Source organism: Heterodontus francisci, chromosome 21 (assembly GCF_036365525.1).
Source record: "Heterodontus francisci isolate sHetFra1 chromosome 21, sHetFra1.hap1, whole genome shotgun sequence".
NCBI lineage: Eukaryota > Metazoa > Chordata > Chondrichthyes > Heterodontiformes > Heterodontidae > Heterodontus > Heterodontus francisci.
This window is the reverse complement of record NC_090391.1, coordinates 57049027-57067677: the sequence shown is the minus strand read 5'-3', so window position 1 is coordinate 57067677 and position 18651 is coordinate 57049027. Positions and strand designations below refer to the sequence as shown.

Genomic DNA, 18651 nt, shown 5'->3' with positions numbered 1-18651 from the left:
CCCTGGTTCAATGAAGAGTGCAGGAGTGCATGCCAGGAGAAGCATCAGGCATATGTCAAATTAAGGTGTCAACTTGCTGAAGCTGCAACACAGGACTACTTGCATGCCAAACTGCGTAAGCAGCATTTGATAGATAGCGGAAGTGATCCCATAACCAACGGATGATACCTGAGGTCTGCAGTCCTGCCACATCCAGGTTTGAGTAGTGGTGGACTTTTAAATAACTAACAGAAGGGGCAGGAGGCATCATCCATCTTGGCCTCCGCTTGATGTCCCCAGCATCACAGAAATGAATCTTCAGCCAATTTGAATCACTTCACTTGATATCAAGAAATGACTTAAGAAAGGCTATGGACCCTGACAGCATTCTGGCATAGTACTGAAGACCGGTGCTCCAGAACTTGACAGGCACCTAGCCAAGCTGTTAGAGTACAGCTACAGCATTAGCATCTACCCGGCAATGTGGAACCTTTCCCAGGTATGTCATGTACACAAAAAGCAGAACAAGTCAAACCTGGCCAGTTATTGCCCTATCAGTCTACTCTCAATCATCAGTTAAGTGATGGAAGGTGTTATAGACAGTGCGATCAAGTAGCACTTGCTTAGCAATCACCAGCTCAATGACGCTTAGTTTGGGATCTGCCAGGGCCACTCAGCTCCTGACCTCATTACAGACTTAGTTCAAATTTGGACAAAAGAGCTCAACTCAAAAAGTGAGGTGAAAGTGACTGACCTTGACATCAAGGCAGCATCTGACCGAGTATGGCATCAAGGAGCCCTTTCAAGGCTGGAGTAAATGGGAATAAAGCGGAAAACTCTCCGCTGGTTGGAGTCATACCTAGTGCAAAGGAGGATGGTTGTGGTTGTTGAAGTTTAAACATCTCAGCTCCATGATATCACTGCAGGGGCTCCTCAGGGTAGTGACCTAGGCCTAACCATCTACAGCTGCTTCATCAATCACCTTCCTTCAATCATAAGGTTAAAATTGAGGATGTTCATTGATGATTGCACAAAGCTCAGCACCATTCGCGACTCCTCAGATACTGAAGCAGTCCATGCAGAAATGCAGCAAGACTTGGACAATCTCCAGGCTTGGGCTTATAAGTTGCAAGTAACATTGACGCCACACAAGTGCCAGGCAATGACCATCTCCAACAAGAAAGATTCTAACCATCTCCCTCGACATTCAATGGCATCACGATCGCTGAATCCCCAACTTTCAACATCCGGGGGGGTTACCATTGACCAGAAACTGAACTGGAGAAACTGATGCTGTGGCTACAAGAGCGGGTCGGAGGCTAGCAATCCTGCGGCGAGTAACTCACCTCCTGAGTCCGCAAAGCGTGTCAAGCAACTGCAAGGCACAATCCAGGAGTGTGATGGAATACTCTTCACTTGCCTGGATGGGTAGAGACCCAACAACACTCAAGAAACTCGGCACCATCCAGGACCTAGCAGGCCACTTCATTGGCACCCCAGCTACAATCATTCACTCCTCCCATGACCGAATCAAAGAGGCAGCAATGTGTATCATCTACAAGATGTGCTGCAGCAGTGCCCCAAGGCTCTTTAGACAGCATCTTCCAGACCCGCAACCTTTACCACCTTGGACAAGGGCAGCAGATACTTGGAACACCACCACCTGCAAGTTCCCCTTCAAGGCACACACCATCCTGACTTGGAACTATATTGCCGTTCCTTCACTGTCGCTGGGTCAAAATCCTGGAACTCCGATCCTAACAGCACTGTGGGTGTACCTACCACACACGGACTGCCGTGGTACAAGATGACAGCTCCCCACCACTTTCTCAAGGGTAATTAGGGATAGACAATAAATGCTGGCCTAGCCAGCGACGCCCACATTCCATGAATGAATAGGAACAAGGTGCAAGTGTTAGATTTAGTCTTGAAGTTAATGTTAGAGATGGAGATTGTTAGACAGGGCAGGAACTGCAGTAAGACAGGGACACCATCAAATGGAGATGACGAGGGGAGACAGTAACTGCAGTGAAACAGGGACACCAGCAGGTGGAGATACTGATAGGGAGTAAGTAACTGTAGTGAGACAGGGACACCAGCAGATGGAGATGGTGAGAGCGGGCAGTAACTGCAATGAAACGGGGCATCAGTGGTGTGGGAAGAAGGGGTTACGATTCTTGGTGCACTGGCTTCAGTAATCAGGGAAGATGAAGATATTCCGTTGCGATGGGCTTCACTTTGAACCGAGGTGGAACCAGTGCCAGTCGCAAAAACTAGGGATGTGGACAAGGCTTTAAAATAACAGAGGGTGCTTGAGCGTTTGGGTAAAGGCAAATGTAAAAATTCAAATAGAGAGGTCAGGGTATCAGAGCAGGTTAGTGATATGGGTAAATGCCAACAGAATGGGGTAAGAAGGGACGGAGAGTTGAGCAAAATATGGATATTGGCAAATACCGACATTGCAGACAATGGAGGTAAATAATTAAATTAAAGTTCCTTTATGTGAATGCATGAAGCATCCTTAATAATATAGATGAACTACTGTCCCGAATAGAGGTAAATTATCTGGATCAAATTGACTTTACTGACACATGGTTACAATGAGATCAAGTTGGGAAACGAATATTCGAGGGTGAACAATATTTCGGAGAGACAGACAGAAAACCCAAGGTAGAGGGTTAGCCCTGATGGTAAAGGATGACATAAGGACATTAATAAGAACGGATCTGGTCTCAGAAGATCATGATGCAGAATCAGTTTGGGTGCAAATTAGGAACAGCAGGAGTCAGAAAAAAGCACTGGCAGCAGTTGTTTACAGACGCCCTAACAGTAGTTATATTCTTGGACAGAACATTAAATGGGAAATTATTGGAACGTGTAAAAAAGGTGATGTATGAATTGTGGAGGATCTTAATATGCATATAGGCTGGGACAGTCGAATTGGCAGCAATGGTGTAGAAGATGAGTTTGTACAATGTTTTCATGACAGTTTCTTGGAGAAATCTGTTGTAGAATAGACTGGGGAACGAGTTATATTAGATCTCGTATTGTGCAATGAAGCGGGTTAATACCTAATGTCATAATAAAAGATCCACTGGGAAATAACGATCATAATGCCATTTAATTTCATGTTCAGTTTGAAAGTGACACAATTCAATCAAAAACAAATTTAAACTGAAACAAAGCCAATTACGAGGGGTGAGAGGAGAACCAGCCACGGTTAATTGGGTAAATGGACAGGAAGGTATGGTGGTAAATGAACAGTGGAAAACATTTAAAGAAACAATTCGAAGGCTTCAGCAAAAGTGCATTCCGTTAAAAGAACAAAAACCCGTCAAGAGTGGCTCATCCTTGACTTACTCAGGAAGTTATAGAGAGTATGAGATCAAAATAAGAGGTTTACCATATTACAAAAATAGTAGCACTTCTGAGGATTAGGAGTGTTTTACAAATAAGCAACGGACCACCAAAAAGTTGATAAAACAAGAAAAAAAATGAAGGTGAGAGCAAAACAGCCAGTAATATAAAACATATTGTAACAGCTTTTATAAGTACATAAAAAGGAAGAGAGCAGCTGGAGTAGACGTTGTTCCCTCAGAGGCTGAGACAGGAGCAATCATCATGGAGAATGAGGAAAGGGCAGAGCCTTTGAACAAATATTTTGTATCTGTCTTCACAGTAGAGGACACAGGTTCCACACGAGAAATAAGCAGTAACCTAAGGGCTAATAAGAGTGAGGAAATTAAGAAAGTTGATATCATCCGAGAAACATGGAGAAATTGGAGAAACTTGAGGTACTAAAATCTGACATGTCTCCGGTACCAGATGGCCTACACCCTAGTGTTCAAAAAGAGATAGCTGCAGAGATAAGGTATGCGCAGGCTATGATTTTCCAGAATTACTTAGATTCTGGAATGGTCCTGTCATATTGTAAGTTGGCACATGTTACACCGCTTTTCATGAATGAAGGTAAAGAGAAAACAGGGAACAACAGTCGTTGGGAAGATGCTAGAAACTATTGTTGAATAAATCTTATCATTGCACTTGGAAAAGCACAGCATGATTAGAAAAATGTCAGCATGGTTCTACTGAGGGGAAATCCTGTTTCAAAAAAAATCTGAGTTTTCAGAGGATGTAACTAATAGGGTAGATAAAGGGAAACCAGTAGATGTAGTATACCTGGATTTCCAAAAGCCATTCAATAAGGTGCCACATAAAAGATTAATAGGCAAGATACGGGCGCATGGTGTTGTGGGTAATATATTAGCGTAGATGGAGGACGAGTTAACAGACAGGAAGCAGAGAGTGGGAATAAATGGGGCATTTTTCAAGTTAGCAGGCAGTGAATAGTGTTATGCCGCAAGGATCAGTGCTGTAGCCTCAGCTATTTACACTCTATATTAATGAGTTGGATGAAGAGACAGAGAACAATGTATCCAAGTTAGTTGATGATACAAATATCGGTAAAAGGTAAGCTGAGGGGAGGAGATAGAGAGCTAGAAAGAGATATGGACAAGATCATTGAGTGGGCAACAAGATGGCAAATGAAACATAATGTAGGGATGTGTGAAGTTGTTCACTTTGTCGGAAAACCGAAAAGGAGATTTTTTTAATTTTTATTTTTAAAGTGTGAAACTGGTAAGCGTTGATGATCAGAGAGGCATGAGGGCACTTCTAGAGGGAACACACACAGTTAACATGCAGATGCAGTGCAGCAAGGTATGAAGAAGGCAAATGTCTTGTTGGCCTTAATTCAAAGGGGATTGGAGTAAGTAATTTTGAAAACTTGCTAAAATTGTACAAGGCTTTGATAAGAATGCACCTCGAATACTGTGTGCAGTTTTGGTCTCCACATTTAACAAGCGATATATTTGCACTGGAGGCGTTCAGTGAAGGTTTACTAAAATGGTTCCCGGGACGAGGGGGTTGTCCTATGATGCGAGGCTGAGTACATTGGACCTATATTCTCTGGAATTTAGAAGCATGAGAGGTGATCTAATTGAGAGAGACAAGATGCTGAAAGGGCTTGATAGACAAATGCTGAGAGATTGATCCACTGGTCGTGGAATCTAGAATGCGGGGGCAGTATCAGGATAAGGGGCCAATCATTGAGGACAGAGATGTGGAGAAATTACCCCCTACTGTATCCATCCACCTGCCAAATTACTTTAACGACCACCCAACAAAACTAGCAAACCTCCCAGCAAGGATGTTGGTCCCATTCCGGTTCAGGTGCAATATGACCAACTTGGACAGGTCCCAGCTTTGTCAGAAACAGACCAAGTGAACCAAGAACTAAAGCCCTCCCTCTTGCACCATTTTTTCAGCCACGTGTTAATCTGCTCTATCCTCCTATTCCTATGCTCACTAGCACGTGGCACTGGGAGTAATCCAGAGATTAGAACGTTTGAGTTCCCTCTTTTTAATCTGCTACCTAGCACCCTAAATATTTGCTGCGGGATCTCATTCCTCTTTCTACCTATGCCGTTGCTACCAATGTGTACCACAACCTCCGGCTGTTCACCCTCCCCCTTCAGAATGTCCTGCAGCCATTCCTTGACGTCCTTGACGCTAGCACCAAGCAGGCACATAGCATCCTGGAGTCACGTTTGCGGCCATATTGACGCCTGTCTGTACCCCTCACGATACAATCCCCTATCACTATTGTACTCCCACTCCTTTTCCTCCCCTCCTGTGCAGCTGCGCCACCCGTGGCTGTTGCTGCATTCCCGAGAAGCTATCTCCCGCAACAGTATCCAAAGCTGAACATCTGTTAGATATGGAGATGGACCAAGGGGACTCCTCCACTACCTCTACTCTGCCTGACGGTCACCCATTCTCTTTCTGCATGAGCAGTCTTTAACTGCAGTGTGACCACCTCCCTGTACGTGCTATCCACGATGATCTCAGCCTCACGGATGCTCCACAGCGTCCCCAGCCGCTGCTCCAGATCCGAAACGCGGATTTCGAGTAGCTGCAGCTGGAGAGACTTCCTGCACACGTGTTCGCCCTGGACATTGGAAGTGTTCCTGACTTCTCACATTGCACATGGGAAGCAATCCAGGTTGCCGAGCTGCCCTGCCACGACTTACCCTTAATTTATACCCTTAAATTACCCAACAATTAGATTATTTCCACGAGGGACCTTGATTCCCTAACAAATTACCTGTTATATTAAAACAAACTGTAGACCTTTCCCTTTCCCTCTAGTTACCAACCCAGCTATTTGCAGTAATTCTCTAACAACTGTTACTCACCAACTGATGAGCGTTGAAGAAACTTCATTATCCAATACAATACTTAAAATGCTTCTTTTTTTTCAAGAATCAACATTCCATTTGATTCCAGGCCTCACCATGTTTTGTTTGTCTATTCATTTGATTCCTCCAGTAATCATTTATTTGTCTTTCTCTCAGCTGTTGTTGCACTTCTAAATCCCACCGGTCATCCTGAAATTAATTTCTGTCCTATTTTCTTGATATGAGTTAGGTTAAAACAGAAACTGGATTCTAGTATAACTCAAATGACTTATTGCAAGTTGCCACACAATAGTTGCCTATTTAAAGATAAATGCAGCTCAACTGATTTTACTGCACATTCGCACATTTATATTGTAGATGAATGTTTAATTGTGAATCCAAGGAAAAGTTGCAAACCATTTACTAATCATGTTGTAATTCACAAAGTATGAAGTTGACTAATTCCTTTCTTAATGAGTCCCCTCATTAATTATTATGAGGATTAAGTAACGTTAGTAATTTTAAAACAACATTCCAAGAATCTCCTATTCCCCACAGGACAAAATGTGCTCCTCCTTATTCTCATTATTGTTGTTGACCACACTTTCTATTCTCTAGCTCATGAGTAGTGTGATCGGCACAAATTTAACATTTTTTTACCTTCTCAAATATAATAACCCCAAATGACTACTGTTGATGAAAAATGTTATTACCTCTTAAAACCTCATTGACACTCCTCAGATTGAAGACTGACACCCGATCTGCTGATCACCTCACTCGATGACAGTCACTATCCTTTCACAGGAGTGCTGTTAATTCCTAAACTATTATCATGTATGTACATAAGATTAATGCAACAGATTATGCTCGCTGGTTTATTATTTACCTCAGATACCCCTTTACTGTTGATAGGAAATGCACCGAATTATGCTGATTTCTTTTTCATCTAAGTTTCCGAAATTCAAGTAATGGTGTCGTCAGTTGATAATATCTTTCATTTATTTATCTTCAAAAAAAAATTTTCCTCAATTCTCAGCAACTACCGAGACGATATTCCCTTTAACCTTTTTTTTGAAATTTATGTATGTTTATATCCCTTTAAACTCAGGTAGATTTCCTTTTGAGTGCTTGGAATAGCAACTATATTAATGTATTTATTATTGATTTAAATGTCATAAACAATTATTTCCATGTTTCGTAGTTTCAGATGAATTTATTAGAGACAGTTATGCCTACAGTTGTTATGCAAGCTGACTGCAAATAATTACAAAGTCTTTCTCTGGAAAGATAACAAATAGAAACAAATGTAGGAATAAATTAATGCCAATTCCTGACTTTAAAAAAAAAGAAGGCCAAGCCTTCAGATCAAAATATTACCATGCTGTCATAAATGTTGCAAAAGTCATAAGCTGATGAAGTTGATTGATCTCTGTGATCAAACGGTCCAGCTGTTTCGAGGAATAAATTACACAAGGTCCATTCGGCTTGGAGCCAGATGAGTTAATTTCGTCCAGAAATATGTGGTAATTCAGAAACAGTAATTATCACAAAGTCCGAGGTGGATACAAACTTGACTTTGTGCCAGGAAACGAAGGGTAATTGTTGACGGGTGTCTTAATGACTGGAGGGCTTTTTCCAGTGGTATTCCGCGGGGCTCAGTACTGGGTCCCCGCTTTTTATGGTATATCTTAACGATTTGGACGTAAATGTAGGGGGCATGATCAAGACGTTTGCAGACCAGACGAAGATTGGCTGTTTGGTAGACAGCAAGGAGAATAGCTGGAGGCTGTCGGAAGATATTGATGGTCTGGTCAGATGAGCATACAAGTGACAAATGGAATTCCAGCGACAGAAATGCGAGGTAATGTTTTTGGGAGGTCAAACAAGACAAAGGAGTACACGATAAAAGAGAAAATACTGAGAAGTGCAGAGAAAGTGAAGGACATTGGAGTCAATGTCGACAGATCCCAGAAGGCAGAATGACAGATCAATAACGTGATTCAGAAGGCATATGGAATCCTTTCCTTTATTAGTTGTGGTATAGAATATAAGAACAGAGAGGTTATGCTGGAACTGTGTAACTCATTGGTTAGGCCACAACTTGAGTACTGTATGCAGTTCTGGTCATGTCATTGCAGAAATGATGTAATTGCACTGGAGAGGGTACAGAGGTGATTTACGAGGATGTAGCCAGAACTGGGAAAATTCAGGTAGGAGGAAAGATTGGATATTCTCTTTGGAACAGAGAAGGCTGAGGGGAGATTTGAATGAAATGTACAAAATCAGTCGCAGCCGGGATAGAGTGGAGGTGAGGGATCTATTCGCTTTAGCAGGGAGGTCAGTAACGAGGGGGCAATAAACTGATTCCTAGAAAAATGAAGTGGAGATGAGGAAAAACATTTTTCACCCAGAGGTTGGTACAGATCTGGAACTCACTGCCTGAAGGGATAGTTGAGGCAAAAGCTCTCAACTCATTGAAAAGGCGTCTGGATATGTACCTCGGCTACCATAATCTGCAGGTCTGAGAACCAAATGCTGGAAAGTGGGATTGGAATAGGAGGATCCTTTTTCGGCTGGCACAAACACGATGGGTCAATATGGCCGCTTTCTGTGCCTTAAACATTCCCTGTTTCTATGATTCGATGGTTCTTGGAAGCTTAAAATACTAAATTATTCCTCTTTTCCGCTGATATTCGTTCTGTGCTTTTGACCAATCTTTTACCTCGTAATTCAAATGGCATCGTATTCCCCGGTCTTGCGGATCCATAAATGGTTGTTCCCCTTCGGAATTCCCTTTCTTGAACGATTAAAGTTGGTCAGACTAATCAGAGCAAGATTCCACTCAAATTCACAACCAGTCATTTCGTTTTAGCCTTGTTCAACGTCTGGCCTCAAGTTGCACCATTGTATGATTTGGGGTTTTGAGGCTTAAAACATTTTTATTTAAAATTACTCAGTTTTGAATTTTCAATTTATCACAATGGGGGTCCTCAGTTGTGTCTGACCGAACAAGTTACAAATAATGGCTACTTGTGAATCCAGTATAATTTATGAAACAAGATGTTATAAATACTTAACAAAAAAAGCACTGGAGACAATATGGACGTTTATTATCCTTCAAGGCCAGGATTCCTTGAATGTTGTCAGCACAGGCTTTCCCTTTGTTCTCCTGTCCCTGAATTGACATTACGTTGAACTGTGTTTCAGAATAATTACACCACAGACACCATTGTAAACTGTGTGAGCAAAACTCTGAGTTTCCAACTTTTGGGATTTCGATTCTTATTATGAAATCATTTGAATTACCTCTTCCATTAGTTTAACCTGAGGTTCGTCTGCTGTCACTGCAACTCTGTAATTAGAGTGGTGTACGCTAAAACAGGTGCATCTCTTATTTCCTAGGCTCCTAGTGTTAACATGTCATTGTGTGAACAAATATTGTAGATACAAAGCAGTTGTTCAAGCAACGTTTCATCTTCTCATCAACAATGTCAATTATCATAAACAATTCACCTCAACATTCCCAGGGTGCCAATGCAACTAAGAATAAAGGTGTCCAGTGAAATATCAGGAAAAATGTTGTTTTTAAAGATAAATGTTTTCTTCCGCAGATATATTTAATTGTTCAAGTCAGTTAGCATACTTATTAAAACTACATGGTTCCTGTTTAATGATCGGTGTAATATCCAGTTCAAACCTCTTTCACAGCAGTTTCTTTAGGGAGCGCAAACACTCTCCTTCTGACCCCTTTACGAAGGTCATTTCTTTCCCTTTGCTCGCTGCTCGTTTTCTTTTTTGATTTCTGCTAATTTACTTCCGATCCTCTTGCTCTCGACCCCCCTCCCCCCGTCGCTGACAGCACTATTGTTTGTCTTTACTCCTACAGGCCATTCTCTTCTGGACCTCTAGCGGTTACCTCTTGTCCATTAACCACTGGATCTTTAAGCTGGTCTCAGTTGTTTTGTTTATTAATTAATTTAATAATTGATGTAACTGCATATTTCACCGCGCTCTTTAACTGCTCTCTGAACTCGGACTGAGTGACCACATAAATAAATGTGTTTGTACAGCAATTTAAATTACGCAGCATATATGCGACATTTTCAAGAATATAGTAAGAATCATCATCTAAGAAATCACCCATACCAAAAATAATTAGCATATACAGCAACCACAGAAATATGAAACTGCCAGATATGGTGAAGAGTAAGATCATAGACTTCCTTCTTCTCTCCATTTCAGAGTCACTGTGATTATCTTTCTTGCTCTGACCCCTCAGTCTCTGACGAACTCGACTGGTCACTAAAATGTGTCTGAATGTCAGAACGTTCAACAACAGTATTAAAATGAATGGTAATAATGGTGTTAAAGCTTTTTCAAACATTCTAAATCCAATCCATCGAGGGTCAGTAAAATAGCTTCGCTTATTAGAGCAACGCCATTCTACATTGTTGATTACCCGTCTAGGTTTATATCTAAAGTAGGTGGGAATATTTTTTAGACAGAGCAGAATGCTGGTTGTTGATAGAACGACAGTGGCAGTTTTCCTGGTGCAATATTTTGATTTCAGCTTCTGGCAACAAATGGCGACAAATCGATCAAATGTGAAAGCGATGGTGAACCAGACGGAACAGTCGATGGCTGCACGGATCACGAAATAACGAGAGCGACACACAGAGGTGAGGTCCAGGAAATTTAATGGGAAATAATAATCATTCATTTTCCGGAGTATGATATCAGTGATAATGACTAGTAGATCTGCCGTTGACATGGCCACCAGATGGCGGGTGGTGCAGCTGGAGAGTCCGCAATTTCCCTTGGACAGGATCACAATTGACACTAAATTAACTGTAAAGGAGAGAAGGGAGAAATGGCTGTAAATTACTGAAAAACATTCTCCGCTTCTCAACCCAGGAAGGATTTTAGCACCAAAATTGTGTGGATTGGGATCGGGTCCATGACCCCAACCTGCCTTCAACACCAGCACTTCCAGATTTAACAAATCCTGGACGGGGAGGTACAGCACCCCGTTCACCAGACGCTGGCCAGCAAGTTAAACATCGCAATGAGGCGCCAAAAAAGGGTAGATTGGAGACCTGCATCCGGTCTCCAACCACTCCCACTGTAAGAACCGATCCCAGACTCGAATCACTCCCTGGAGTCGAAGAAATTCCTCCCTGACTCGAACCAGTCCCTCGGATTGGAGGCACACATACGTCTTGGACTATTTCCTCTGATGTATAAATGAGTTAAATTGAAAAGAGGATTTACTGAGTCAATGCAAATGTGATCACAGCACGGGATTTCATTTCTACAGGAATATCATTAACAGAAAAGTGTTATAATAACCTATTATAATGGTGGTGATTGAACACATAAATAATTGGTACTCTTCTGGACTACACATGATGAGCAATATCCAGAGTAACCATCAGGTTCCCATATTCCTCTCAAAAATAATACCATAACTGAGAGATTATAATTATTAGGATATGCTGTGGCTCTATTCTGTCGTTCAGAGAATGATGCCTGTTGAACTAATAGAGGCCTTCAAAATTATATGGGGGTTAGAGAGTGAAAACGTAGATTTGATATTTCCGCCTTTGCTGGTGACTAGTTCTGCATTTCCTCAAAATAAGACGGTCATCAATAAATTCACGATGGAATTCAAGAGGGACCTATTTACTCTGAGTGCTGAGAACGTGGAATTGAGACCTCTTGGTGTAGTTGTAATGGAAGAAAAACTGAAGAAGCGAGGTCAGTACATGAGAGAGCAGGATTGGACGGATATGCTGACAGGATTAGTTGAGCTGTAATGTCTTCATATAGAACAGGAAGACAGTCGCGATCTAGTTGTGCCGAATGCCCAGTTTCTGTGCTGTAAGATCGCTAACATGTTTATTAACAGGTCATAGTCATCAATGTTTTTCATAATATTGAAGAGGATTGTTTATTATTGCAGTCACTCATGACCAAAGGCTTCTCTGGGCCGTGCTCGGGAAGGAAATTAATCAGCACCTGATAATGATGTTACCAACTCTACTTCGTGTAAGAATAAGATGGGGACCCGCACTGAATACAATGACAGATAATCCAAGAAATACATGGTCCCTAGTGTAACGTGGTCCACACCATTTAGTCAGCCACAGTCAGTGCAATTCCAGAGTGAAAGAGACTCCCAGTAATACATGATCGCTGAGGTCAGGTGCTACACTCCAGTTAGTGCACACACACAGTATAGTTCGACATTAACAGATAACTGCTGTACTCCTTCCCCTCTGAGATTTTCCTACTTTGATCTCTGATTCTACAGAACACAACATTCCACATAATTCAATAACTTTACAATGCAGAGTGCCTTGAGCTGGAAACAGTTGAGACAACAGATTAAAACTGCACTGATAATTCAGGAAATTGATGCAATTATATTATTGAATGTGTGTCTGTGTAACTGTAACCGTTCGATCTCATGTAATATTTTTATGCCCATGGTCATGGAAGAAACCAGCTCATACACAGATTTACAAAACTTCATTGGTTAAAGATCCTTACCAGGAACTCCAATTATAGCAAGGATCACATAGAATATGTTCCTCACCCATTGCATTGGTCGATGCATTTTCTGCTTGGAGTGATCGTTCTGTTCGTGCTGCAGGTAATATCTCTGAAGTACATTCTGAGCTGACACATTCCCAGTGCATTAACTTTATAGCCTCCCGGATCGCCAAGGGGATACTGAGGTTGCAAAATTGTTCAAACAGTTTTTCTTAATCTTGAACAAACAGATTGTGACAGTTGCGCTAATTACCTCTTGATGGAATATATTTTCCACGAAAATTGAATTGGACCCAACCCCACCCCCAATACTGGACAAATCTGATCACAATAAGCAAATAATCATAACTGGAAGCTGTGTGAAATAGAAATCAAGGAATTCCTACATAAATCATGAGCCCCATCTTTGGATCTCATGTTGTTTTAGTGATGGCCTTCACTCTGCATGACTGTTCAGAAATTAAGGTCCAAACATCAGAGAAGCCTCAAGGGGATGTTTGCCTATACTTTGGATGCTCTCAGATCTGTGCAATTACGTTCAACAATTCATATATTCAAACAAAAAGGAACATAGAATGCTTGCAACACAGCAGTTGGCCATTTAGTCTGTCTTGACTGTGTCAGCTCTCTGCACTGGCAGCTCAGCTAATCTCACTCCCACATCTGCTCATCACTGACCTACATTGTTTTTTCTCTTCAGTTGTTTATTCAATTCGCTTCTGATTGAATCTGCCTTCACCATACTCTCAGGTAGTTCATTTCATATCCTAAACACGTTCTGTGCAAAAATACGTTTTCCTCATGTCGCCATGGATTCTATTGAGAATCCGTTCCACCTGTGTCCTTTGGTTTTCGGCACTTCTGCCAATGAGAGCGGTTTCTCTGTGTCTACTCCGTTTAAACCGCCATGGTTTGGAAAAACTCTATATCAAACTTTCTCTCAATTTCCTCTTTAAGGAGAACAACCCCGATTCTCTAATCTATCGGCATAAAACATCTGTCAGCCCTGGCATTTTCTCTTGAATATTTTCTACAACCGCTGTGAAAACGACACATTGTTCCTCAAAGTTCGGTGCCTGGAACGGGACACAATGGTAGGATTGTCAATATCGTTCTGTCCGTCACACAGTCCGACCTACATTTTTCCCTTTTCCACCTCTTTATCCAATACATCAATGATTGTTTTTGTGTCAACCCCTTCTTTCACATCGAGTTCGAAACTTTAATCAAAATTGCATTTAAAATCTGTACCTCCTTCACCTGAAAACGGTCCACCTGTGACAGTTCACTTCTCTTCGACGAATTCCCTCTCTCAATTTAAGTGAACGGACACTGCATCAATATTCATTATAATCCGCCAACTTCCACAGTGATCTGGACAACACTTCCTCCAACTGCAGTTTGTGTAAATAATAACTTCCATTGTCTCAGTTTCCTCATCCTTCTGTTTGTCCCAACGTATCTTGACCACACTTCCTCCAACTCCACTTTGCATAAATAATAACTTCCATTCTCTCAGTTTCCTCATCCTTCTGTTTGTCCCAACGAGGCCATATTCCATACCAGAGCTTTTGTAGTCTCTTCATTTCACATTAACCGTGCATTCCTCACATTAATTTTGCAGAGGCCTCAGCTGCATCTGTTCCATCACCCGAGTGACTGTCCTCACCGCTTTCCTACCATCTAGAACCATGAGATTAATTCACTTATTCTCACTTTCCATTCCAACTGCCTCCACCTTCAGCACATCATCCTCCTCCATTTCCACCATGTCCAACTAAAATCGCGAACAAAATATCAGTATTCATCTTCTGTCACACCCAAGATCTGGTTTGCTTGCCCGCAGCTCCTTTGTATGCAAGTGCAAGAGATGCAACACTTTACCTTTCACCTATGATGATAAGGTCTTTAGAAATAAAAGTGGGAGTAGGCCATTCAGCCCATAGATCATGTTCTGCATTCAATACCATAATGGCTGATCTGACCATGGCTGTAATTCCAATTTCCCGCCAGAGAACAGTAAGTCTTCTTTCCCTCCTAAATAAAAAGTCGGTCGAAACCAGCGTTGAATATATTCAATGACCCAGACTCCACTGACTGCCGGGTAAGTGAATTCTAAATCCGATGGAACCTTCAAGGGAAGAAATTCCTCCTCATCACGATTTTAATTGGGAGACCGCTTATTCATAAATGGTGGAGAATGTGCTGAGCTCAGGGCCGGGCAGGGCACCAATGTACCACACAGCTGGGCTTAGATTGAGGTAGCAAGGTGAAGGGTGTTGCTTTATGCTCCTTGGATGTGGGTACTGCTGGCGAGGCTGGGATTTGTTATCCATCTTTTGTTTTCTTTGGAAACGAGGTGGAGAGCCGCCTTCTTCAAACGCTCGATTCCATCTGCTTTAGGTACACCCGCAGTGCAATTAGAAAGGAAGTTCCAAGATTTTGACCCAGCAATAATGAAGAAATGCCGATGTCGTTCCAACTCAGGATGTCTGTGGCTTGGAGGGAACTTTTAGCTCTTCATGTTTCCATGCGTCTGCCGCCCTTATCCTTTTAGGTGTTAGCGGTCTCATGCTTGAAAGGAGCTGTCAAAGAAATTTTAGTAAATTCCTGTGGTGTGATTTGTATATGGTACACACGGCAGCCACTGCGTGCTGGTGGTGGAAGGAGTTAAATGTTAGTATGGTGCATCAGATGTACATCAATCAAACCCATTTGCTTGGATCTTGCTGAGGCGCTTGAGTTTTTTTTGGTGGTGGCACAGATCCAGGAAAGTGGAGTGCATTCCAATATTCCTCACTTTTGCCTTGTAGATTGCGATTTAAAAATCAGTGGAGGAGTTATTTGTTGCATAAATCCCAGCGTCTGATCTTCTCTTGGAGCAACGACATTTATTTGTCTGGCCCACTTATGAACAATGGTAACGCCTATGATATTGATAATGAGGTAATTGGGGATTGACCACGATGAGGAATATCAAGGGGAGGTGATTAGATTATCTCTTGTTGGTCATGGCCATTTCCTGGAAAATGCGTGATGTAAATTTTAGCTTCCTTTTATCAGCACAAGCCTGATGCAAACAATGCAAAACATGTGGTGTGTTTTTGTGTGAGTGAACGCAGTCAGGTTCAATTTGTCTACCAAACAACCAGAGTACATTTCAGCTCATTTTGCCCTCAGTGTTTGACCGAATAATTGCAAGAGGCAAATGATAGGGTAGATGGAGGAAGTATAAACTATCATCGCTTTATTTGTTGAAACAAGCCACGAGCTTCATGATTGGCTGTGATAATTTCGAACACATGTGTTGTAATGAGCAGGAAAACGAGGACTATACGCAGGGTTGTATCATATATGGACAGGATGAGGGGTCATTGGATCTGATACAGGCTCTTTTATTCCCTGTCCATGCTTCGTTACGTATTGTCAAGGGGAGGACACAATATGGAGAGTTTTGCTGCTATCCGTTGAACCATGGGGCTTGCAAACCTTACTCTGAGGAGTTAGATGAACCATGTCTCCCCACTACATGGCGGGACGTCGTTGTAACAGGGGGAAATGCGGTGGTGCAGGGTCGGGGTAATGGGAGGGCTATCGTTACCTTGTTGTCTATGGATCTGTAGCTTGAGGTTCCAGCTGGTAGGTGATGGAGGAAGTAGTTAACAGCACAGCTCTGGCTCAGAGTTTTGAATGTGATTGACAACAGATTGAAGGCGTTCCACGGAAAGTAAGTAATACAATTCCGGCCCCAGGAATTATTTGCATCCTCTGGGTTACCTAAACACAGTAACAAAAAAAACATTCACCCCAAGGACTATTCCAGTTGTCTCTACAGGCAAAGCTGCCACAGATTTCACATTCATGTCAAACAGAAATCAAACACTCGGACTCTCTGGTAAATCAGATTCAATCCTTTGTAAACAAAAACATTTTTCTATTTCAATAATGTCGCTTCCATTCTAGGGAAGATCTATTTCTCCCCAGCATCCGAGTTTTACATTGTGTTCCCAAATAGTTTTGTGAGTTCATGTTCGATTTCGCACAACATCAGGATGGATCAGTTCGACACTTACTAACATGACATTCAACAAACGCTCAAAAATGTACAAGGCAAATCTGCCAGCAAAAGCATGTCCATCTCCTCCTGCATCTCCATCACATAAATTGCAGTTATTGCAGATTTTTACTTTGGGGGTGAGGAGGTTTGAATTACTCTGAGGGAGGGACTGATCGCCTCACAGAATATATCGTTCACCTGTCCTGCACAGGCCTGAAACCAGGCAAATCACACGCCCTGACAGAGATCAACGAAGGAGCATATAACATCCCAATTGCAAGATCTGATCCTGGGAAGGTGCAACATGCAGGACCATTCTGTTAACTTGGTAAACATGCATCTGCCAAAGGACAAAGCAGGAGCCGGTCTAACTTCCATATAGGTTTATTCACAGTGCTCCATGTGTTCTCTAATCTTTCCACAATTAGTATCAGCTGCTCTTAATCACAATTAGAGCATGTCGCTATACAGACTCAATTGACAAATCATTTGCAACATTGGCTCATTCGCAGCATTTTGTTATCAGTCCATCAATGCGTCCATTGCACATTATTATTTTTCTTGTGATTCCTGCTCGAATATACAAGCCACATGTGAGCATTTCTGATCCTGTTTGAAGAGCAGAACTGCTCTTCACATGTCCTGCACTGCATGAATGCACACCCTCTGGACTGTTCATTTAACCCTCACTCCGACATCCAACGCTACGGCACTCACTCACACAGCGACATTCACAAACACACTTAAGGAAAGTACAGTTGAAAATAATAGTGCACTTTTACAGCTGATAAGCAAAATAATATTTCATAATTCACATGGCTCATTCTCGAAAAGACACATTGCAGACCTTATGAAAAAGACGTGTAGCTTAGCTACGTTCAACAGCCAGAGTTAGGTGCTGAAGTGGCTTTCATGATTCTCTTGAAGGGACAGAATTTCTGCAGGCCACAGACTTGGTTGCTTGTAGTCTCGTTACCATGAGGTCAGCTGACAGTACTGGTGGATTCGAAATGAAACAGACTTGGAGACCTCACCATGTTACAGTCTCCAATTATTAAGGCATATAATTTGCTGCCCTTTCTGCTTTTGCTGTCGTGTCTTTCCTCAGACAGCACTTAAAGAATAAAAATAAACCAATATGGCTACCTTATCATGTACATTACCACATTTCCCTTTCCCAATTATGGTGTTGGAATTAGGGTGATTATTCATTAACTGACTTATTGCTTGATTACGGTCTTTGTTTCAGAAACACCCATTCATTCCAGAATTGCGTCTTGCATTGTCTCAGGATACGTGGAGTTGCCATTTCGTAGTCTGGAATGTGTCATTTTATCGTTATGAGACAGTATGGCTGTTTAGAACTGCACTGATCAGGTCAGATAAACTTTGGTGGCCATCATAGGCGGCTCGTTTGGTCTATTTTAAATGACAGGCCAGTTACAAAATGCTGCACACATAGTGAAGTCCTATGTTGAAAGATATGAATTTTACATGGCTCTACTGGCATGGCAATAATATTAACGTAATTGTGTCAAATGATATTAGTGCTAAAATACATTGAAAAAAATATAAGACACAAATCCCATTGCACAGGTTCTCCAATCCATGCAGGCTCCAGCAGTTATAGGACAGCTGCCAGTATCACTTGACTTGTAATGGTAACTCTCTTCCTTTACGCATGCACTTTGCCAACATACATTCCATTGCAATGAGGAAATAAGTGAGAGAACCCAGACCGTAGAGGGTGGGGTGGCAAGAAACCAGTGACCTGCAGCGAAATGGTCGCCTACCACAACCATGACAACTTACATTAACAAA

General features: G+C 41.9%; 1 protein-coding gene across 1 annotated transcript; it reads right to left on the bottom strand.

Moving 5' to 3' along the window:
• Positions 1-10170: 10170 nt before the first annotated feature.
• LOC137381212 (probable G-protein coupled receptor 139) lies at positions 10171-12837 on the bottom strand. Its single transcript, XM_068053591.1, has 2 exons — positions 12771-12837; positions 10171-11066 (listed from the first exon to the last, which is right to left on the bottom strand). The coding sequence occupies exons 1-2, from the start codon at positions 12835-12837 to the stop codon at positions 10171-10173; spliced, it is 963 nt and encodes a 320-aa protein (XP_067909692.1).
• Positions 12838-18651: the final 5814 nt, after the last annotated feature.

Bases quoted from the DNA above. Each gene is read 5' to 3' on its own strand.
- LOC137381212 (XM_068053591.1), bottom strand. From the start codon at position 12,837: ATGCATCGACCAATGCAATGGGTGAGGAACATATTCTATGTGATCCTT. The intron at 11,067-12,770 runs GTAAGGATCTTT...TCTCCTTTACAG, and splicing joins TGCTATAATTGGAGTTCCTG to TTAATTTAGTGTCAATTGTG.